At 43.9% G+C, this 17365-nt stretch overlaps 1 protein-coding gene across 1 annotated transcript in view; it reads right to left on the minus strand.

Annotated features, from left to right (window-relative positions):
- Positions 1–1254: 1254 nt before the first annotated feature.
- LOC116654281 overlaps positions 1255–17365 on the minus strand; it is a 246302-nt gene continuing 230191 nt past the window's right edge. The window contains exon 6 of the mRNA XM_032448569.1: positions 1255–2610. Coding sequence (XP_032304460.1) covers positions 2293–2610 — 318 coding nt within the window. The 3' untranslated portion in view covers positions 1255–2292. The remainder of the gene's footprint in view (positions 2611–17365) is intronic.

Here is a 17365-nt window from a genome sequence, read left to right on the forward strand (position 1 = left end):
AAAAGAAAAAGAAAAAGANAAAAGAAAAAGAAAAAGAAAAAGAAAAAGAAAAAGAAAAAGAAAAAGAAAAAGAAAATGAAAAAGAAAAAGAAAAAGAAAAAGAAAAAGAAGAACGTAGACGTTTTCGTTTCACTTAGCTATGGAGGGAGAAACACCTGCAGCAATCTGTTCTGCAGAGAACCAAACCACCATGAGAGCAAGTTTTTTTACTACCTTCTCTTCTTGTTTAGTTTTTCAGAAGCAAATTCTAGCAGGCCTTTCTTAAAAAGGAAAAGTGATTTTCATCTCACTTCTATTACAAGGATCCAACATTTTCTTGTGCTTTTAGGAGCAATAATTTATTTTAGGCAGCAGGACGTTTATCTGAGACAAAGAAACACCAAGTGAACTAAAGAAAAGAATGCCTTTTCCCAATTCAGCATAAATGCCATCAGAAGTTCAGTGACGATAATTAAGCTGCAAATAGAATTCTGTCTGAGCATTCAAATAGACAAACTTTATGCGCTGAGAAGTTTGAGCTCCAATAGTACTATCATAACCACCATATTTCAATCCTTCACTGGTCTCCAAACTGCTCTAAAATAGACTGCTGCAAGGATGTAACTGCAAACTGTAAAAATAAAAGCAAATTAATTTAAAAGGAAATCAGCTGCAGCAGCTTTAGGTCTTGCAAAAGTTGCATGAAAATAAGAATAAGATTTTATAATGGGAACTTGGGCATTCTACTGCTGTTATTATTCTTTTGAAGAGCCTGTCAGGAGGGAATATAAAGTGAGAAGATATTTTGAAACATCCAAACCTCTGTGGAAGTGACTCAGCTGGAAATAAAACACAAAGCCTGCCTTGTTGTTGAATAACCCACCAGTCCTTCACATACAAGTAACAAATATAAACATTAAACTCTTCATCCGTTGCCTTCTGTATCAAAATCCCATGAGTGCTGAACTATAAGAGAATCAGGGAATGAAATGGCACCACCTTCTGCATTGAAAACCTGTCTACTTCTTACTATTAATGCATAACATTTACCTATTATCATGTTCTCCACTACTAGGATTAAAATGAGAATTTGGGTTGAAGTGTCCATGTGTCAGCTAAAGAGATAACAAGAGCTGAATGGAGAGGGGGCTAGAGGGGGGCTGACAGCTCCCTCCACCCTCCTTGCAGCCCCCAGCAACAGCCACCCTTACTGTCTGAGCAGCTGGGCTCTGACAAACCCACTGCCAACAGCGGTAGCTTTCAGGTAGCTACGGGTCATCCCATCAAAGTAGCAAGTGCATTTAATGGATTGATTTGTAAACATTTATATACTTGTAAAATTCCAAATCTGGTTTAACTGAACATTGAATAAACACGTTATTAGGAAAAATTCTGATGATCAAAAAAATGTGTTAAAGGGAAAATATGTTGAAACAAACAAATGAAAGACATTTGTGTTCAAACGTAACTGGAAAGCAAGAATGTCTTCTGTTCCAATGTTGATGTGACAGCGTGAACATAACGGTCAATAGAATATATTCTTGGAAACAGCTGCACCATTTCCTCTGGATTAGGAAAAGGTAAAACATCTTGTTTATGTTTTATTCCCCTTTTGTTGGCAAAGTTCTCGAGCACATGAGAACTCAGGTGTGATTTTGCTCCTTAAACCCAAAATTGCCAGCTGCTGTACATTAAAAATACTTGTGCCAAAATCTGTTCTTTCATTTATGTGAAAGCTGCACCGCTGCTGCCGTGGCCTCAGATTTATGCCAACAGGTAAAACTCAGGATGGACTTCAGACCTTTGTGATTAACTAATAATGCCTGGGGAAAGTGAAGTAAGAGGTTGATGTAGGAGCCTGTTCTGACACTGAGGACTGTGGGCCATATGAATAATGAGAAGGGAGGGGCAGGTGATTAACGCACTCCTGCTTCATTTTTGAAAGCCTAGATTAAAATCAGCTCCATGTCACTATTCAAAATGCATTTGGAGATTTTAATTTAGGTTACTAATATTAATTGGTCCATACCACAAAAATGCCAGCGGCACCGTGATGCAACTTGGACAAGAAACAGCCTTTGCTTCAGAGGGTCCTGAGGCTCAGTACAGAATACGTCAAATATCAAACAGCACAGCTGTGGTGGTTTGCTGGGTTCTGTTTGTTTGCTTTTTTCACTGGAACAGAGGTGAAAACATGATTCAAACACACACAGGAATCAAAACAAATCATGCCATACCAGGCTGTCATGTGAGCAGTTCCGGATGCAGTAAGATTCACTTGGCCTTCTCTGAAGACTTCTCTGCACCTTTTCCTCAGATACATTTGTAGCCCTTCCACAGCTGTGTGAAGTCTCTTTCTGTGTACCATTCAGTTGTAGTCCATTCTTTTCTCTCTACTGCAGGAAAGCTCCAATGTGCCAGCTGGATGCTGCTGCTGTAGGCCATCTTCTGGATTTGGGCATGGAAGAAGGTAGGACATTTTGCTTTGTTTTGCTTTGATTCACTGCTGCTGGCAATGAAAACCACAACCATCCTGAGCCTGGCTTGGGGGATCTTCTTCCAGGCTGCTTTATGCCTTGTTTTGGGACCAGGCTCTGGGAAGTGCTGAGCCAGAAGAGCCATGAGGATGCCCTGCAGCCAAAAAGGTATCCAGATCACTGTTAGAAGAAGGTATGAATTCAAAGTTTCATTAATGAATTACAGAATCTGTGCACATAAACACAAATTCCTACAATATAAAATTCTCCCTGGCTGATCCCAAGGGGTGTTCAGTGCTTAAAGAATAGAATAGAACAAATTTATACTACCCTCTGAAGACAAAATCTTCTGGCACAAACAGGAGTTTGGAGCAAAGGACTGAAAGCTTTTTTGCACTGGAAAATTGACTGGAATTGCTATTGCAGAACAAGCTATTCTGCAACAGCTTCCCATCTGACCCGTGACTTTTCCAGACTAGAATATCAACAGGGAACTATTATGGAACAGTTTATTCAGAAATAGCTATTGTGGTTAGTCCTCCTGCACAGATAGATGCACAGTGTCCATGAATATCTATAGTGAGATGGAAAAGGGCTTTGTTTTTGCTTGTTCATTTCATTTTCTTATTACAGGATAACACTTAATGTCAGATATATAGCATGGCCAAATGGTAAAGCAGACAGGGAACTTCCAATCAGGTCCTTATGAAATTGACTAACACTCATCACTGAATTTCCTAACATAACACATGCTCATACTACAATCGCTTACATGCTAAGAACATCTCTACATCTGCAAGGCTGTGTTCATCACAGGATGTTGCATCAGCTTAAGTCAATAATTAAAAACATCCTTAATCAAATCAGTGAACAAAACATTAACAAACACATTAATTGAAGACTCTGATTGACAGATCTCACATCTCAGTCATCACTCATGATAACATCATGCACACTGTTAGAAACACACGGCAGTTCCACGCACCTGCAACAACCTGTTGCTTTACCAGACAGTTCCTTTCTAAACATCTGGAGCAGCGTTCATATATTATTATTTCACTATTTTTCTGCATATCCTCCTTTGTTCTGTTAAAAACCAGTTAAGTCCTATAGAAAAAAATACACATATCCTCTAAAAACTCAGTTGGTTGAAATTCAAGCTTACCTCCAGAAACTGCATTCAACAACTAATGGTATTGAATTGTTAAATGAAGGGAGAGTAAGTAGGAGAACAAGTTGATAAGTCTTACAGTTGTTAAAATAATTTTCTCCTTAAATAGCTTTTCAAGGACTCTTGATCATAAAGATCATAAAATATGTATCAAAAGGTTTATCATAATATATATTTATGAACATATAATGGCATTCATTTGTATGTTAGTGAGTCTACTAAAGAAATATGGCATTTTCTATAAGCAGGCATTTTTTGCCAACAAACAAAGAAAATTGGTTACCATGGGGAAATTAACAGTCAAACTCACACCAACATCTTAGCAATAAAATACTTGTTGGAGTAATTGACACAAGGAAGGCCACCAGACCACACTGGCCGTTGGGAAGGACCCAAATCTCTGCAGTTCTGTGCAGGCAGTGAGAGCCTCTGCTGACACTGCGGCAGGCACTGCTGGCATTTGGAAGCAATTCCTGCTCTTCTAAGAAGTGCTGTGCTAGAGGGAGGTTTTCTGGGAATCGTGGGTCTGCCCATGGGAACTGATGGGAATCTGTCTGTCTGCTTGGGCTGACAGAACGGATGGCCATGAGGACGAGTTGGTATTGTCTCTCTGGAGAGAGAAAAGGCTGTGGCAAAACTCCCTAGGGAGTCCTGCAAAAAATAATAAGCGGAGTTTAATTCTGGTCCAGCAGTGTGTTACAAGGTTACTGCCCAAAGCCTTTCATGTCACACTTACTCTGGAAAAAAAGTAGGAAGAGAACTGGACAGCTCATGGGCTGCGATTTGGATGCAACAGGGTAAAAATTGAAATGCTGGAATAAAAGAGATGAGATGAGCATTGGGGGCATTTAAAGTATTTATTTTAAAAACAGAGGGAACAAACGACCTTCACAGCCACAGACTCCAGGTCCAGAAGGCTGCTCAAGAGGCTCCCATAACACCCTGAGGACAACTCTTGATTTCAGAACCTGCTATCACATCAGTACTGTGCTCATCTTCCTGGTGCACAGCAAGGAGCAGCACAACACAGAGCAGAAGAGGACATTGTCCTCACATCAGATGCATTCAGTCACCCATTGTGCATCATCTGGGGGAAATAAACCAGCAATTTACACGACGCAAAAGAAACTCATCTTGATTTTCATTGCCCATTAAAATCTTCCCCTTTCCCAAGTTACAGAATGCCTGTTCCACAATGTAAGATCCTACATGCTATGCAGTAACCATCCACACTCAGACTAATTCTCCACCATTACCAGACAACAGCAACAGTCTCCATCCCTACTTCCCCTTGTCACAAAGTATTCAGTCTTCCTAAACGGAGAGAACTTTTACTTTGAAATGATACATTTGTTTCAGAGTTTTACTGGAGACACTTGCAATAAATACATTAAGCAACACACTGAGGTCAAACTGGTGTCCCAGCCCATGGCAGGGGGTTGGAAATAGATGACCTTAAATGTCCCTTCCAACCCAACCCACTCCATGATTCCGTTATGTGGAACACGCTAAAACACTGCAATAAAAATACGCTGAATGTTTGAGAAATGATCAATAACTTTTCAAGTTCTTATAGCTGTAAAATCAGAAAACTGGCTTCATATTGGAGAAGCATTTCTGTGCAGCACAAATGCATATTTTTATCATAATTTTAAAAATAAAACCAGTGCTAGAAGTTTTGCCAGCTGCCTCCTGAGGCACAGGAATTTATAGCTGCCTATAAATGCACTGAGGCAGAATGAGTTCAATGAGATGAAAAGTTCATCTTTGTACTCATTTCCCACACTCTCATATGAACTGGCAAGATTAGTAATAGCGTATCTACATTCATTTATACCAGCTATTTTATTTGTTTCCCCAGGGAGCAGAGACAGAAGTTGTTCAGCCATGTGAAGACCTGCTATGCTCTCCCTCTCACTGGCCACGCCATGGATCCGTGTAGCAATGGAGCACCCGAACACAGTCATGGAGGTGATGGGCAGTGCTTGGCTGGAGGGGTTACATGTCTGAAGGAGTGGTGGCCATTGGAGGTTGGCTGGAAGCCGTACAGCCCCTCTTTCCCTCCCTTCTCCAGTAACTGTCAGCTCTGACAATGGGAAAAAAAGAACCATTCCTTGACATTGGGGCACATGAGGCAGGTTTCACCTCTCTAACACTCCCCGCAGTCCCGCTGATGTCAGCCCTTGGGAATCTGAGGTCATAGTTTGGCTCCAAGGAAACACACAGAAGTACATTAGGGCGATATACCATCTTTTCTCAGCACTGGAGGGAACGTTTTTGCCCTACCTTGAAAAAGGGCTTGGGTGTGATTGAGATGAAATAGATTATGGAGAATTTGATCTGCACATAAATGTCTCCAGATATTTAATCAATGGGGAAGCAGTGGAACAGGTTTGAGCAGCCCATTGGTCGATGACCTGCTCTGATAAAAACCAGCGGACTATAGAAGTCATTCAATATTCATCCTTCCTGCAGTTTCTCATGGCCAGCTTGCTACACAGAGCACAGATGCCTAATTTTATTGCTCTCACATCTCACCTTCCCACAGTTTTTTGCATTAGGGTATAAGAAAGCAATCTGAAAAGAACATTGACATTTCACCTACCTGCTAAAAAAAACCTACATTATGTACCCAGATTGAGATGGAAAGGAGAAGAACAGGAAATATTGGCTAGCAGTCCTGCTATATGCATAGACATGAAATCTTGGCCGCCCACTGTATGAGCTAAAATGTTGGATAGTAACAGTGCTCTAGAAAAGATTGATCCCTAAGGCTTACTGCTAGCAGTGATGGATTTAATTAGCAGGGTGTGTCTAGAGGGAATGAAGGAGATTCTTCTCAGTACATGCCTATGCTTGAAACTCTGTGCTTTTTTGTGCATCTCTGTTAAATGACTTGCAAAAAAACCCTCAAAAAACAAAAGCCCCCAAAGCATGGTGCAATCAATGCACACACACTGTAACACTGTACTGCACGTGTGACAGTCTTATTTTCTGTCACTGTAGGTTCTCATGCAATAAAAGTGCACCTCTTAAGAGCTCAGTTTAATTTCTTGCCTTGTTCAAACCTTGGTGTTTTGTGATTTCTCCTACATGCTCAGTTGTGAATCATTTCCCACCTTTCCAGTTACAGGTAGGATAAAAACTTACAGATGAGTGTGAAGGTTGGCAGCTGTGGATGTGGAACAAAAGCATCCAGTGAAAACTGTAGCGCTTTCCTTGCCTCTCCTCAACAGGCATCATTAAACAGTGCTTTTCCATGCATGCAGCATTTGATTCTGCTAGTCAATACACCTATGGAATCTTTATATCTTATAGAACTTAAACTTCATTACAGGAAATGAATGGATACTCAGAGATCTAATCTCATAATTCAGAAGTTCATGTTCCACCTTGTAGTTTTAGTTCTAATATAATTTGCAGGGGTCTGTACCAGAAAATAATTTCACAGGAAAGCCAGGAGGACAGAGATGTGCACAGATCGGAGCCTCAAACACCTCCGATCTCTGACATTCATGCTCTGGTCGCTGTGTCCATCAGATGGAAACACAGCACTCGATTAACCTCACTCAACTGCCGTTCCTACAGCACCAATACCATCTGCAGGCGGCACTGTGCCGCGCTGCGAACCGAACAAAATCAAAGAGAGCAGGATTAGGTTTCATGGATGGGAAACACTGCATTAACAAGAGCCTTTTTCACATGACTTTATCCTCTGACAAAAGACAAGGAAATTACTATTAAATGCATTACATTGCATTACAGGAGAAGGAAGAAAGCACTGCCATCTTTCTACTTTGCCAAGAGGTGGAAAACAGCATGGAGCAGAAAACTACGGAGAAAAATGTCAGCAGATTGAGAGCGATGCTGCACACAGCTTGTGTCCTATGCCTGAATTTCGTTTGCAAAAGAACTGCCGAGATTGTCCTGCAAGGAGCACCCACTCCTCCAACCCGGCCCTCCCTGGGCGCTCCCACTTTTTTGCTTCCTCCTGGCTGTGAAGTCTGAAAGGAGTTCACAGAGGAGCAACAGGATCAGTGCTCCCCTCTCACCCTCTGCTGCAGAAGAAGAAAGAGGTTTGATTGAGTCCTCTAAGAGCAGTAAGACTGAATCAGACCACAAAAAGGAAACAAACAAACCAACCCGTGCTCTGTGTTCACAAAAAAATATCACCTTCCTAACGGCTGGAGTCAAATCCCTCAGAGCTGCTATTTACAATCAAAGGTATTCAAGTACCTTCAAGCCCTTACGCAGATGATACCGAAACGACCATGTGCTATGTCTTAAACAAGTGCTCTGAAGGTCTGGGTTTAGCTCCTATTGAAAACCGACAGGACATACAGCCAGGGCTGCACAGACACACACAGACATATTTCATCCAACCCACCGCTACCAGCCCCGGGTCGCACTGATTAACACTTTGCACATAAACACACTTTTTCTTCCTTGAAATGTTAATGCCTGCTTAGTGCAAGGTGAAAGTCTATCCAAGGACTGAATCTCTTAAGTGTGTTAATTAAACAGGACAATAATAATCCACCGGTGATTTATGGCGAGGTGGATGACTAGACCATAGTGGTTGGTCTGATAGGCATTTATTGCCTACTTAACCATTTAAGTATAACAAAAAAAAATCATTGTGGTACAAAAGGTGATGAATGTTTCTGCTAAAACAGTCCATTAAGATGATTCATTAACATTACAAAGAAGTCTGCAGCCTCTGTGCCACTTGGAGCCCGTAAAAGTCTGGGAAAGTGAGAGACATTACCATAGGAAATGCTTTATGCTAAATGCGCGCTGATAGAATCTAAAGTCCACTTTCTGCAGATAACATCACTTTTTACATTTTGCACTACAAGGTCCGAGGATGCTTTGTACTCCTTATTTCTGCAGCTAGAGAATGTATCTCCCTAACAGAGAAGTGAGGGAGGAGTAATAAAAGTCACAATGCTCTGGCACACATCTGAGCCTTTCATACTTCCCTTTGAACTGATGGCACTGGAATGCCGAACCGCTGGTTGCACCACTGCGGAGCGACCGAGAGCCGTGAGTTATAGTCACAGTGGTTACAACTTTATTAAATGCACACCGAGAAAAGCTACTACAATGATCTTTACAGGTCAAATAACAGCGGATTCCTGCTGTGGGACAGCAAGGAGATGTGCCATGGATGGCTGATACATGAAACAGTAGAAGGGTTAAATCAGAGTGTAAATGTATCTAAAAATACCAAATCACCATCTCAATACCTTCCTAACAAATGATTCCCAGCAACTAACGAAGCTTGATTCCTTATGGATCTGTGCCACACTTCTCACACATCCCCACCAGAACAACACCAACTGTCCCCTGCCATAGCCCTGCTGTGATACCCCAGTGTCCTTAAGCCAGCCCCAGGCTTTATGGATTTGCCAGCTGAAAAAAACAGTGCATTAAAGTAGCGATAGAGCAACCTGCAAATCAGAATCATTTGCTGCTGTCAGCCACAATGAAGAATTGCTAAATCCTGCCTTCTTCTCGTTGGGAGCATTAATAAGAGCTCCCTCCTCTTGGTAGGTGCTAACTCTTGCAAAATTGCTAAGGACAAAGCACCTTTGAAACTCCTCTGTAACCTGTGACAAATGTGCCAGCATATTGGAAACTGGGTCAGACAAATAACGAGATTGTGTAAGCAGTTCCCTAGGGAGCCAGACGAAGAGGCATGATAGGATCTCCACTGACCAGAAGTTGCCAGAGTCTTGTTTATGTATTTCATCTGAGGTGGAGCATCCCCCAGTGCTTCCTTAATTACAGGAAGTGTGTGCAGCACCTGTTCAGACTACCTGGGCTAGCTCCAAACAAGCTAGACTGGGTTCCAGGAGCACAAGACACTTGCTAACAAATCCTGCTTCTCGGTAGGTAATTAGCCTACTTTACTTCTCACTAAATGAATTAGCACAGCTACACTACATCCTGCAGATGGCTTACATGGTTCTGATGTCTCTGTGTGGTGTTTGTTTTCATCTGCCCACACTTCAGTTGGTCAGAAGCAAATGTTCAAAGTGAAATATTACAGATGCTGAATCTGTACATGGGAACAAAGCAGAGAGGCAGACACGGTATCAAACACAGCAAGCTCCTCGGTGATTTAACTGCCTGGGAATTGGGCAAGCCACATTTAATATCTGATGCAAAATATATTTCTACTTTGTTCTTCCACGGAAACAAGGCAACAACCGCATACATGATCTGCAATAACGCGTTATTACAAGGCATCCTGGAGTGAGATGACTTCATCTGCAGTGATGCCACAACAATTTTCAAGTAGAGCCATTAACCCAACAACAGTATTCCTAATAACCAGCTGCAGAAACGGGAACTTCTTTCAAATTAACCATGCTGATTAATGAATTGAGAGCACTGAGGCACAGGGAGCGCGCTGCTGAGATGCGTGGTCTCTACATTCCCTTTGATTACCCTGAGACAATGTCAGGTCTCACTTCTTAGCCAGGAATGCCCAAGGTCTAAGTGCCACCAGAAGCGTATCCATGGTGGGAATGGGCTGCTCTGTGAGACAGACATGGGAAGGAGGGAACACAGGTGGTGGGAAGCTGGCAGGAGCAGTGGCTGAACCTGAAAGAGAAGCTGAGCACGTATGGCCAGCAGAGCCTGGGCGTCAGGGTGGGATTGGGAACAGGCATGAAAGGGCCGGGCTGCAAGCTCTGTGTTTGCAAAGCAAAGGAGAGGAGCTGAAGTTTTGACCCAGTAAGCTGTGTGGTGTTTTGCTTTTTCTCTTCATCCTGAATTCCAATTAATTTCGGTGTTCATCAAACTCAAGACACTGAGAGCTTTTCACATTGGACTCCGCGTGTTTCTTTTGAATATACACACAGATTGAACACCCCAGAGCATTTCACTTATCGTCTCTGCATAAACCTACAACAATACTGAAGGTGAACTGCATTTGTACAGTGCAGAGTTACATCTCAGCTCAGAAAACTGGTTGGGGATTCGGGGCAAAGTGATTTTACTGCCAGGAAATGCCAGTTTGTGAAAAATACAACTTTTATAAAGTATTACATTGATTCCCACAGAAATAAACTTTGTATTTCCATGGCAAAATAAAATCTATTCTGAGTAAGACTAGGGCAGAAACGTGAACATTCCTTACTTCAATCACTCCCAAAGTCAGGAAAATACCCAAATGTGCACAGCACCGGCTGCACGCAGCACAGCAGGTGCCCATGTGCCCTCTGCACCACCACTCGGCTTTGCTGCCCCAAAAGTCTCCCTGCAGCTGAGGAGCCCAGCAGCTCACACACACCTACACAGCGCACCCTCCAAGTGAGCTCCTTTTTGGTGCACTTCAGAGCCCAGATTTGAGTCTGACAAAAATGATGTTGAAAACACGATGTCAAATGCCTGCTCCAAATCCCATAAAGCGCTGCTTGGACAGGGCCCAAGTAAATACCCCAGCCACTGGATGTTGGCTATTCTGGGATGGCTCATTCTTTCTATTCATGTTTTGTTTTTTAAACTGTTCTGTGACAAATCTAAAACAAATGTCCAAACCATTTGGATTTTTATATGCTAGATATTCTGTTTCTGAACAGCCCGCTTCCCAGTGCAGATCTGTAAAGATCGCTGTTTTATACCAATAGATTTGTGCCCTACTGTTGCTAATATAAGCTGAAAGCTCACAATCAGCTTTTATATGTGCTGTAATAAACAACAACTAACATAGCTAAAATCTGAGAGAATCTCAAGACTGCATGAAGAACAATGGCACCACGTAAGCACACTTTGGCTTCAGAGATTCATGAACAACCACATTCATTGCATTCAGGAGAAGGCAAATTTGCATCAAGGTTAATAGAAAATCCATGACGTTCCCTTGATCTTCATAATTACCCTAACGAGAGAACCTGAATAAGCTGCAGTGGAAAAGGATGGCTGTCACAGGTCAGGCCCTGCTTGTTCTTCCTCAGCACTGTCCCCGAGCAGCATTGCCCTCCGTGCCCGTGGTGCGGCAGCACAGTGTGCAGTGGGGACATGAGTTATGTTCTGAGTTTCGTTAGCACCCTCGATGTCCAAACTGCTCCTCCATACACACCAAATATAGTCAGCAGCAAAGCTCTGCTCTTGTTTGTTGCCTCAGGGCTGAGAACAATTCTGCACAACTTGCAAACGCTCTCCATTCATTACATCCCCATTCCTTCCATTGGATGCCAACTGCATCTTCCACAAAGATCCTTTTGTTTGGACTGGAAATTTCCTAAAGTTTCCTCTGACGTTTCCCTTCCTCCCCGTGTCCTGTCACAGGGCGCTGTGCTTTCATCTGCCCTTACCCAAACACTCTCTTTTACCGGGATGCACCAAAATCTCCCACCCCAGTCTCTTATGGAGGAAGAACACAGCACAGTTTCCACACCCAAAGAAGAGAGGTGAACCTGCAGCCCTCTGGAATGCTATGGGGACCTTAAGGTGCTCTGACTGCTGTGGGAGTCCCCGTGACTAAACCTTAACTCAGAACATGTGGTTCCTGTCTTTGTGGATATTTTCTCTCCTTCCATCTCTTCTAATCGATGCAGTAGCTCACGTGTTAAGCTGGAAATCCCCCTGGTAAACCAGATACTGGAATGCAAACTCTGGCTTCTCCCAGAAGAAAATGACATTTCTATTTGCAAATGTAATCAGCGCAATTCCCAAACTATCCAACTTAAGGACTTCTGCTGTCTGACCTATCAACACTTTCTAATTACATACAATGAAGATGTTCTGTAAATAGGATTTTGTTTAAATGGAAGGTCCCCCATGCTATTGTTCTCATGCATTCAAGGCACAGAAATAGGGGCAGAACTAATCAGGAAGCGATTCATAATTTCCATGGCCTTCAACCGTGCTCAGACACACTGTGTGACAGTTATCTGCATGGTGCCCTGCAGTTACTGAGGCAGAAGAACGTGGGTTTCATCTTCAGTGGGTTCAATTTAGCACCATAACTCCATCTTCCCTGGACACCGAAGGACAGAACCCTGCGTGCACAGGGCCTTCCCCATCCACAATAAGTGCATGTAACCCCCAAAGGTGGCTCTTACCCCCAAAACAAATGCAAGGATTTTATAAATTTAGGGTTTTGTAAACCCTAAATTCTCCAGATTTTATGCTTGTATGATTCTCATAATAGCAAAGCAGATCATTTAGCTGACCTCAAACAACTAATTAATTAAACGTTCGCATGGAACTCGTAAGAGTTTCCTTCTGCCGCTTTCCCGACAGTCGCAAGGCCCAGCGCCCTGTACACGATGCTCATTGTGGAAACGCACACACAGCAGTGATTACTTTTGGTTGCTTCGGACGGCACCAAGAGCGGCTCTGCCCCGCGGTCTCCCAGCAAAGCTCAGCGCCGCAGGGACAGAAAGGGCCGTTGTTGGGGCCGGGCCGGGGCCGCTGTTTGTGGAGGGGGTCATTAGGAACAGTTTAGTCGGAACAAAAGGGGGTTTGTTTCTATTGTCTCGCTTGCAGTTTGACGATGTCTTAACTGAAAAATTATCTTAATAGCCCAACAGTATATATTTGCCTATGGGGCTCAGACGACCGCAGCGAAAGGCTTTGGATGAATGCTGAAAGGATGCACTTGACAAAGCAGCCTCAGTGCGCGCCAAGCACTGCTGAGCGAGCAAAAAGGGTCCGACTGAAAACTTAGAAGCCCCAATCTCCGAGAGGTGACCGCTGATAGCGCTGCGCTCCGAATGACGGATCCGCCACAAAAGGAGCGGCCGCGGTCCCAGGCGCTCACTGCAGCCACCCAGGTGGGTTCCTCGTGCTGAGAAGCAACGAGCTGCTGCTGCTGCGGCTGTGCCGGATTACAGCAGCAGAGCAAAACGCTGGAGCAGCAGAGCGCTGTGAGCGCGGTGTCCCCGTGCCGGAGCCCCGAGCCGCCCCGCAGGCGGAGATCAGCGCTGCGACGGCATCGGCGGTACCGGACTGCGGGCAGCAGCTGGGGCTGCGCTACGGGAATGTCGGACCAACGCAGCCTCCCGCTTATTTAAATGCTCAAGCACGATAAGCCTCGAACGGAAGAGAAGGCTCGGGGTGCGGCTGTTAGAATCTTTCTTTCTCCCTGACCGGTCTCCAAAAATCTCTCCGCTCCAGCAGCAGCAGTTTTATGATTCAGGGGCACGGTACATATGGTTTAGCATACACACCCCAGTTTTCCATGCAACCTCCCCTGCTAGGATTACTAATACTTGTGGCATGAGCAGTTTGTGCAGCAGCTGTGCAAGTGTTATGCAAGCATTTATGTACACACTGGAATAAAGGCACAAAATAATGGTTCTTTTGAGGCATTACCCCGCACCTGCCTGGAGAGAAAAAGTAAAACCATCCCAATTTGTCTCGCTGCATTTCACAGGTCAGCATCAGCTATTGCTGGTGTTCGCTTTAAAAACACGCAATAGGTTTATGAGCTTTTCATACACAGATGATTCCAAAAAATAAATCCTGCCTTTAGTGAACGCAAACAGCAGAGACCTAAAACACTCCAGAACACAGAAAGACACGCTAAGAAGAAGAACCCCGATAATCTGATGACGCACCGTGTAGCAAAGAGCGCACACTGTAAGGAAGCATTGCCAGCGGGCAGGATTTCTGAGCCACAGCACAGAGGTGCTGCAATGTTAAGTGTGCTCCTCTGCCATGGTCTTGTTACCTGGGCAGCTTTGGCAATGTATGGATCTACAAGTGGCCTTGTGATAAAAAATATTCACCTGATATCTCTGCTATAGAAACGCATTGCTTACAGAAAGCATAACGACATTACTGCACACCACCACGTTTACACACACTTGTACCAATATACAGCTGCATACAAACACATAAGATATACCATAGGGCTACATTCAGGCTGTAAATAGACATGTCATAAGTATTAAACCACAAGTGTTCCAGTGTTATGAACTCAACTCTATGCTCTCGGGGGTAATAACAACAGAAATACCCCACAGGGATCTCGTTCTGTGAGGTGCTCCCACATGCTGTGTCATGAAGGGCTGAGCTTTGCCCACCTCACACAGTGGAGGAATTCAGCATTAGAGCCCAATGTCACAAACCCAAAGATCACAGCTTAGTTACTGCAACCATCATCAGAAGCAACATTGCCCAAACCACAGCTTTCAGCTCCACTTCCCCTCCCACCAACAGCAGCAGCGAGAACCAACACTGAGCACAGTCCATCCCAGCCTCGACCTGCTTAAATTCCTGGATTAGAGCAAACACAACGGCTTACCCGTAATGCGATTACGTGTGTTGGTGAATACATTCCCAGTAATAACGCCGAGGAGGTGAATAGAAACTTTTGATAAGGATAATCCAATATGGCGTAATTAAATATGCAAGCTAATTATGCAGCTTCATGCAAATAATAATGCTATTATTGTAGTTATATAAGTGTTTGGCATGTGCAGAGCCCAAAGGAACAACCCAAATTCCCCAAACACATGTTAGTTCAGTGGGAATATTTGGAAGAAGAAGAAGAAAGTTTGCTGTAATTTAGGACTTGCACTTTGTTTGAGACAAATGAGAGAAGATGCAAAACAGAATGGAAGAGAAATGTGGTTAAAGCTGAAAAGAGGACATCAAAGCGGGAAGGCAAGGAGCATGAAAGTGATCCTGCAGAAAGGAGGAAAACTGCTTTGTGTCTAATGTCTGAAAACAGCCATGAAATGAGTTTGTGAGCAGAGCCTCCACTTTTTTACACTCCACGTAGTGAAACTGAATGTGAATGGCCAGATTCTGCTGTGGCACTTCACCTAACAGGAGTGCACAGTGCTGGGAGCAGCATGAATCCATCAAACACATACCTGAATTTTGCACATTTCGTGTTTTCAAATCAGACTCCTTATCTCCTAAAGATACTTCTAAGCGTACTGACTTGCACACCAACAAAAGCAGTGCCAGCAGTTGGTACAAAAATCAGATAAGAGCACGCATGTGAAGCTCAGAGAGATCACAAAGTTACTCAGTTGGTAACACGGCTTGTGTGGAGCTTCAAGAAACACGGGGAGGTTGTTCTTATAGAAATGAGCCCATGCAGCAAGTGCCAGCAAACAGGGATTGCTTCACCATAAGCATTTACCTTTCCATCTCAAGAAGAGAAGGAAGGACAGGAGCAGAGAAGAGGAAAAACTGGTTTCTTAATTGATCCAGGAAGGAGGAGGAAGATGATGATGACATGAAGGTGCCAACATTTCAGCACGCTGTCTGTGGTGGAACCGACCCTATGGAAGCAGGATGGCGGTCACACAGCAGGAAGAAAGGAGGGAAGAGAAGGATGTTGTCCATGAGAAAGACAATCCCCTTTGTACCTTCCTTGTCTGAAAGGGATTTGAAATTCAAGCTCAGATCTGAGGGCTGAACCACTGCAGTCTGAGCTGCATCATCCTTCATTGTATGCAGCAGAATAAACGCTGCTTTGTGTCCCACTGCGGGCTGAAGTCAATCGCTGTGAGCCTCGTGTTAAAGAAATGACTCTTTAACAGACCCCCGCTCCTTTCACACTCACAGCAGTTTTGTTTTTAAGAATACACACAAGCAGATCCTGCACTGCAACTATAATGCATTTCTTTAATGCTCTACCTGGTGCAATAGGAGCATAGAAAGCACTGCTAGAAAAGATTACCAACTACTTCTATGAAAGCAGGGGATACAATTTCAGTACTCCCCCCCCCCTTTTTAAAGAACACATCCTACATTAAATCAGGAAGTATCCAATCTCAGACAAAACCAGACCACTTAAGCCAACAAAACAAGAAGGAAATAGATTCAAACATCACTTTTAAAAGAAATATGTCAAACCCAGAGGCTTCAAGGTTTGCATTTCTTCTATTGCTATTTCTTCAATGACACATACCGCTTCAGCCACTGTTACCTAAGGTGTTGAGTCACGATCCAAACCTTCCAAGTAGAATTTTTCTTCTCTTTTCCCTCTGAGTGATGCCGCTTTAAAACACAACACTGAGCTGAGATTTATTCAGTTTGAAAATGTGAGCTGGGAGCCACTCAGGTGTAAGTGATTCAGGCAGCGGGACCAGCTGCTCCCCATTCCACCAGTCCACCCTTACAGACTTTCAGCCTCCCTGACCCTGAGGAAGGTGAGTCCCCTTGTCCTGCTGTGTGATGAAAGGGCAACTCTGCCTACAAGGAACAAAAAAAGAAAGTGAAATTGAGTTATCTGTGGCTGAAAGGCAGAGCGGGGGATGCTCAGTCACCTCCCTGGTTTAGGGAAACGCCAGGCATCCCAGCCCAGTCCTGCCACCCTCTCTTTGCCCCCAGCTGTGCATTCCTGTGGCCTCCCTCATTCCAGCACCATCCCTAACGCACTCAGTCAGATCAAGGAGCTGATCCAGCAGAAAATTAACTCAGCAAAAACAAATAAGAAATGGTTTGAGAAAGATTATGTTTAAAAACAGAACAGGCTTCCTGACCTGTGCGCACCGGGAGGGCAGGGAGCCTGCAGCTGGAGGGCTGTGCTGGGTTTCAGCAGCTTGGATTTCAGTTGGTCAAGAAACCACACCCAAGGCAGGAGAGAAATTTAGGCAAATACCTGCCTGGTTAAGAGCAGGTTGGTACTGCTCCTCAGGAAGTATGGGAGAGTTTAATCTTAACTGTTTAATCTGAGTTTAATCTGAAGCACAAGTGCTAAGGGCTGATGCTCCCATCAGTGAGGGGTGAGGGGAAGGCACCCACCTGGGGTGGCATT

Source organism: Coturnix japonica, chromosome 20, assembly GCF_001577835.2.
Source record: "Coturnix japonica isolate 7356 chromosome 20, Coturnix japonica 2.1, whole genome shotgun sequence".
NCBI lineage: Eukaryota > Metazoa > Chordata > Aves > Galliformes > Phasianidae > Coturnix > Coturnix japonica.